The sequence below is a fragment of the Triticum aestivum genome, chromosome 4D, assembly GCF_018294505.1.
Source record: "Triticum aestivum cultivar Chinese Spring chromosome 4D, IWGSC CS RefSeq v2.1, whole genome shotgun sequence".
In the NCBI taxonomy this organism is placed as follows: Eukaryota; Viridiplantae; Streptophyta; class Magnoliopsida; order Poales; family Poaceae; genus Triticum; species Triticum aestivum.
This window is the reverse complement of record NC_057805.1, coordinates 502,835,189-502,841,170: the sequence shown is the minus strand read 5'-3', so window position 1 is coordinate 502,841,170 and position 5,982 is coordinate 502,835,189. Positions and strand designations below refer to the sequence as shown.

Here is a 5,982-nt window from a genome sequence, read left to right as displayed (position 1 = left end):
AGGACAACATAAGCTTTTCGTAGTGATACGTGCACCGTCCTCCGTACCCTTGTGCTTTTTTCTTTTCGAACTTAATCACGATCATGTGGTTATCCCACTACCAGTACTGCGTAAACCTACCACTAACCTTTTTCAAGATTCCAACTGATTATACTTTTTTGGCATGTTAGTAACGGTTAATCTGAACCGCTTATTTGCAAAAAGAATAATCTGCACCACTGGTTGAGCTAGCATAGAAGCTTGCCGTGCATCCATGCCCTGTGCATTATTTTTTCACTATTTATTATACGTATATACATGTACTTGAAAAAAGCAAAAAACGTGCACCATGTTTCTGTTTGACCAAATGGCCAAAAGAAGGCTGGTGACTTATACAAGGAAACTAGTGCTTCTGACTTCACCGAGGAAAGAGATTGTAAATAATAATAGTGCTTATCTCGTCACAGTTGAGTCAGGTTAGCATCATCGATCTCATCCGTTGACACAGTACAAAGAGACATCAGTGGAAAGAAGAAATTCATTAAGGTCTTTATTGTCTTCAGCGTGGGATCATCATGTTTATTCGTACAACACGTGACAGAAATTATCAATTGTACAACAAATTTCTCTAACCACTTCTACTCAAAGAGGTCTTCATTAAGACGAGCAATCAGTTGCGTGGTGTGCATCGATGTCGAATGGCATTCAACAAAAACTTAAACTCATGAGAAAACATATACGGTATATACTACTTAGGCACCATTCATCATTGGTTTTTTCATCTCCCACGCCGTTAGTTTGGACACCTTGATATCGGTCACCCCGTTGTTGAACACATAAAGGTGTGCGTCTTTCCCGATCGCCATGGATGGGTACACTCTCGATAGGATGCAGGTCTTCCCTCCGGCGCCGAAGCTCTCAACCACCGATCGGTCGATCTGAAAACAAAAATTAATGTTGGTCGACGCAATTCAAATACTCCTTTGAAAGAAAATACACTAGACAAAATGATGTTACAAATGAACTTGCACGTACCAAGCTTCTCAGAGAGATCTTCCCGGACGAAATGTCGGTGTCGACAAACCCGGCAAAAGTCGGCTTGTATAGACCCGGGGTGAGAGATGACCTGTCGGCACAAAAGAAAAAGAAAAAAGGAAATGGTCAGGTGAGTTAAAATGTACTGGCAATACTCCTTCCCATTTACACTTGAAATCTATGGACAGATTCTCTTTAGAAGTTGACGGGAGGTGAAAGAGAGAGAGAGATGTGGTGAAATCATACTTGGTGGGGTCACTGCACATGAGGACGAGAGGCTTGCCATGCCCATCCTTGAAGACTCTGAAGAACACGGCGGTCTTCTCGGCCAGGTTGTCAGAGGCCAGGACCCAGAGGCCGAAGGGCCCCACCCCGCCCTTGACGTCGGCGTTCTTCATCCCGCAGAGCTTCTGCGCGTCGTTGGCGTAGGCCGGATCGAACGGCTCCGCCTTGTCCAGGCTCGACACCTCGAAGCTCACCTCCACGTCAGACTGTCAAAATCAAGTCGATCGATTAGTATTAGCCAGGGAAGAAGCTTGTTTGGAAATGAAACGAGGAGTGCACGAGCTGACGAATCTGGACCAACAACATGCATCCACGGCATTGACGGATTGATGGACGATTTGTTGCGTGATGTACTAGTAGTCGTAGGTGACAAATGACCATTCAAATCGTGAGGTTGAGGATGATGCAGATGTGTGAATGTAAACTGTAAGAGGGAGCTTGAAAACGAGAGTTGCAAGCAAGATCTAGCGGAACACGGGCGTGGACCTGTGACTTTGGAGTCCATGCTGATGGTGACAAGGACAAGCCGGAATTGGGCACGCAAGAAGGATCGTGGCCCGTCAGACATGGATGGACCAGAAGCTACCTAGAGAGCGACACTGACTGCACTCGGATTTAGCAGTAGGTACATGGTGGTGGTACTGACCTGGTAGGACTGCAGGCCAGTGACCTCAAAGTGCTGGCCGGGCTTGACGAGCTTGTCACCCACGCTGACAGCCTTGCCCCTCAGCTGGTCCAGCTCCTCCACGGGCCACTGCAGCAGCTGCTTGCCGCTGGGGTCCAGCCATATCTTCCTCGGGATCGCCTGCACATGCAGCACAACCAATCAGTTCATCATATATACTCTTCTGTATGCATGATGAACCGAGCAGAGGGTAGATGCTGGGGAGCACGTAGTAAGGACGTACGTGGATGCCGGCCCATCCCTTGGCGTTGTCGTGCGCGACGCTGTCGGACTCGTTGGCCCAGCCCAGCAGCACGCGGCGGTTCTTGGCCGGGTCGTAGAAGGTCTTGGACGCGTAGAAGTTGCCGTAGTCGTACTGGAGCCGCTGGTAGACGTCGCCGGTGGGGTTGTCGGGCACGTACCGCTCCGTGCGGTTGTTGTAGGTGCCCACGGTGTAGTAGTCGTAGCGGGTGAGGTCGAGGCTGTTCTTGAGCACGTACTTGTAGCGCGGGCCGAACTCGGAGGTGTCGAGGCCGTCCGTCTTCCCGGGCTCGCGCACGGGGAAGAAGTCGGGGCACTCCCACATGCCGGTGAGGGCCGAGTGGAGCGGGTGCTTGGCGCGGACCCAGTGCTTGAAGTCCCTGCTCCGGTACAGGATGGCCATGCCGCGGAGCGTGCCGGGCTTGAGCCCGCCCACGAGCATGCGCCAGAGGCCATCGCCGGCGTGCCAGGCGGTGGTCGGGTCGCGGAACTGCGTGGCGTTGATGCCGGCCTCGGGGACGGCGATGGGGTTGTAGCCGGGCTTGACCCACTCGCGGAGCAGCGGGTCGGAGGGGTCCTTGGGGAAGGCGATGTTCTGGATCTGGTAGTTGGTGCCCGGGCGGTCGATGCCGGTGTAGAGCATCGCCACCGTGCCGTTGGGCAGGATCGTCGCCGAGCCGGACCAGACGCCGTACTGGTCGGTCGGAATGCTGGGCTTGATGGCGGGGTCGAGGGCCATCCAGTTGATGAGGTCGCGCGACACCGAGTGCGCCCAGATGATGTTGCCCCACACCGCGCCCTTGGGGTTGTACTGGTAGAACAGGTGGTACCATCCCTTGTAGTAGAGCGGACCTGTTCCAAAACCAAGCCTCAAACATGTCAGCTAGCTGCTAGCACAAGTTGCATCTTTTGTCTCGAGTGGCCATCCTATCCTATACACTGCACATCTTTTTCATTATATATTTTCTTCTACAAAACTTAAATTACTTTATTATCGAAAAACAAAACTTAAATTTGGTCTTTGATTCTCTGATAATCTAAAAAAGTGCTGCGCACATGCACAAACTGTTCAAGATCTGGTTGGGTAACAGTAGAAGACAGAGACAAGTAGAGGAATTGGGTCGCAGAAGCCGTACCATTCGGATCTGGAGTCGATAAGTTTTGCCGTCCCAGCAATCGCAATCAGACACCCAAAGAGACAAGCAAAAAAACAAGTTAATTAGAACCAAGCATCACAATTAGAGGACACATAAAACAACTATTAAGGTATATATTAGTAGATAAATACAGATCAGATGTAATATTATATCTTGAACAACGATTCGTGGCATGGTGAGCTGGAGGACTCCATCGTCGTCGGCTACTGCGAAAACTTTGAACCTCCAGCTCGACTTTTCTCAAGGAACTGGAAGAAGAAAACAGCTGCAGGACTCCCTAACTAACACGGCGAGAGAGAAAGAAAGCCATCAATTTTGACGCGCCCTCGCCGTCCGGGCTGCAATCTTTTTGCTGGTCAAACTAACACTTGGCTACAAACTAACCACAAACTACACAACTACTCTAGTTTATACTAGTATGTATTATCTTTCTTGAATTCTCAGACCTATCTGTTGTCTGTGATGTTGTATCCGCCCCCATGACGAACAGAACACACGTCTAAACTCAGCATCGGCATTACGGATGGACATATCTCTCTGTCTACGGCCTGACATGTTCTGGCTACATATGCATGTGTGTATTTGAGAACGAGAGCCATATCTACTTTGAAGACAGAGCGGAGCATAAACAGGCCGGAGAAGATTCAGACAAGTCCGGCAAGAGCAGTGGGTATCTTACCGTTGATCCAGTTCATGGGGGGTTGGAAGTGGTAGCCCGTCCGGAGCAGGGGGCTAAGAATGGAGGCCGGCACGGACGGCGTCGCCGCCTCGGCCTCAAGGCTCCGTCGGACGTCATGGGACGCGCCGGCGAGCTGCAGGAGGAGCAGCAGCGCCAATGGCGCAACCACCCATTTGGGAGCCCCCATTGCTTGCTTGCAGTTAAGAGGGAGGGGGGAGACAGGGATGGATGGATGGATGGCGAGAAGACCAATGGGGCAGTTTATATAATACTCGGGTTAGCGCGTATGACCAATCGGGTGAATTTTCTATATGCCGCATGTGATTGGCGGACGCTGCTTAGAATTTTGCAACCGATCAATCGGCAATTTCGTTTTCAAATACTGTATGAGAAAAAGTGGCACCACTCCATCCATCCGGTCAAGGGTCAAGTTTACAAGGCATAGTTTGGTTGCTACTCCATGTTTAAACATTTTTAACTTTGATCGAGTTTATCGATATCGACTGTACCAAATAGTATCACTAGTTTGTCATAAAAGTTTATTTCATATTGTACTTATTTATTTGAAGTTTTTCTAGGTAAAGCTGTGTTTTATTCCCTTCCGAAGTTTTCGTGAGTATACAAAACTTGACTGCACCCCCCGCAAAAGAAAGAAAAAAAAAGGAGAACAAAAACTTGACTGTCGATGAAAACAACTGACATGTTAGCAATACTCTGTCGGAAAAGCCAGAAATTGGACACTGCACACGCATTGTTTTCTTCATTCATGCAGCTAAGTTATTTCGACATTGCACCAACATGTCTTGCAACTAGTCGAAAAGCCAGAACATTCAACTTGGTCATTAGGCGCCAAGCCCTGTGGTGTCATTGTCATGTCAGCACGGAGAAATATCCAAGAGGATGAAGGGGGGGAATTCTACCACAAGGCCAAGAGAAAAGTCTCTGACTCGTAGAGTCGTAGTAGATAGTTTCGGTCCTATTTAACTGTGGAAAAATGCAGTAATGCTCAGGGGAATCCTTACAAGATTTCATCTGAACAAGCTCAGGAGAAGAAACAAAAACGTGTAAATCAATCCAACCAAGCGTACGTTCAGACCTCGTTTGGCCGGTCAAATTAAATCCAAGCACTTGATGATTTCGTTGACACTTACTTACTGGACAGTGGAGGGAAAAGTGGCGAGAAAAAATTAGGTGAAAATTAAAACGGATTTGTAGTGCCGCTAATATAATCTGCCGGCCCGTTGGTCGTAATGAGGCCACGTTTTGCACCACACGCGCACGTTCGAGAAAGTAGGTGCTGTAGTGCGTACTATGAAACCCACGAATGGGCTTCCAGTCCTTCTGGACGATGACTGACTGGCTCCTAATTAAGGAGCTGTTCCGTGAAATGTCAGGATATGTGAAGCACCTCTTTCCCTACCCCGTTCGGTTTGGAGGGAGAGAAAACTACAGCACTCATTGAAGGCACAGGATTGCTGTGGTAAAACCAAGGAGTGAAAAATGAAGGATAGAAACAAAAGGCTGGTGTTCGAAGCAAAGGGGGCGAGAACCATAGGAAGCTGATGCTTGGGCTGATTAAAAAAAATAGAACAAATGTGTTTTGTCGTACATGCCACATGTAAAGAAACATTGTTTATTAACCGAGCTCTCTCTTGCCTCAAGCCTACGCGAGAAAAAATGAGATTGAGGCAGATATTTCTTTTCCTCTGGAATCGTGAGTATAGGCCCACCTTTTCTTAGAAGTACTGTTCACATTTCCTGTGTTCCGAACGCATCGACGGAGAGAAAAACTACAGGAATTTGATTCCTTTGCTTTTTCCTGTAAACCCAACGGAGGCTTCACTGCTGCTTCACCAGCTCCGGGAGGGGAGGGACTCCGAACAGCCCTAAGAATATGTAAACATCTCTCATACGCCCGGACG

The 5,982-nt window shown here is 48.8% G+C and overlaps 1 protein-coding gene across 1 annotated transcript; it reads right to left on the bottom strand.

The window, feature by feature from the left end:
* Positions 1 to 503: 503 nt before the first annotated feature.
* Positions 504 to 4,321, bottom strand: LOC123099062 (beta-fructofuranosidase, insoluble isoenzyme 1). Its single transcript, XM_044521183.1, has 7 exons — positions 4,061 to 4,321; positions 3,361 to 3,369; positions 2,208 to 3,076; positions 1,946 to 2,104; positions 1,261 to 1,505; positions 1,015 to 1,105; positions 504 to 917 (listed from the first exon to the last, which is right to left on the bottom strand). Exons 1-7 carry the CDS (start codon positions 4,245 to 4,247, stop codon positions 732 to 734), a joined length of 1,746 nt encoding a protein of 581 aa, XP_044377118.1. The 5' UTR covers positions 4,248 to 4,321; the 3' UTR covers positions 504 to 731.
* Between the last annotated feature and the right edge of the window lie 1,661 nt (positions 4,322 to 5,982).

Coding starts and splice junctions, on each gene's coding strand:
- LOC123099062 (XM_044521183.1), bottom strand. CDS start 4,247: ATGGGGGCTCCCAAATGGGTGGTTGCGCCATTGGCGCTGCTGCTCCTC. Junction 1,506..1,945: donor CTGGCCTGCAGTCCTACCAG/GTCAGTACCACC, acceptor TGATTTTGACAG/TCTGACGTGGAGGTGAGCTT. Junction 918..1,014: donor AGATCTCTCTGAGAAGCTTG/GTACGTGCAAGT, acceptor TTTTGTTTTCAG/ATCGACCGATCGGTGGTTGA.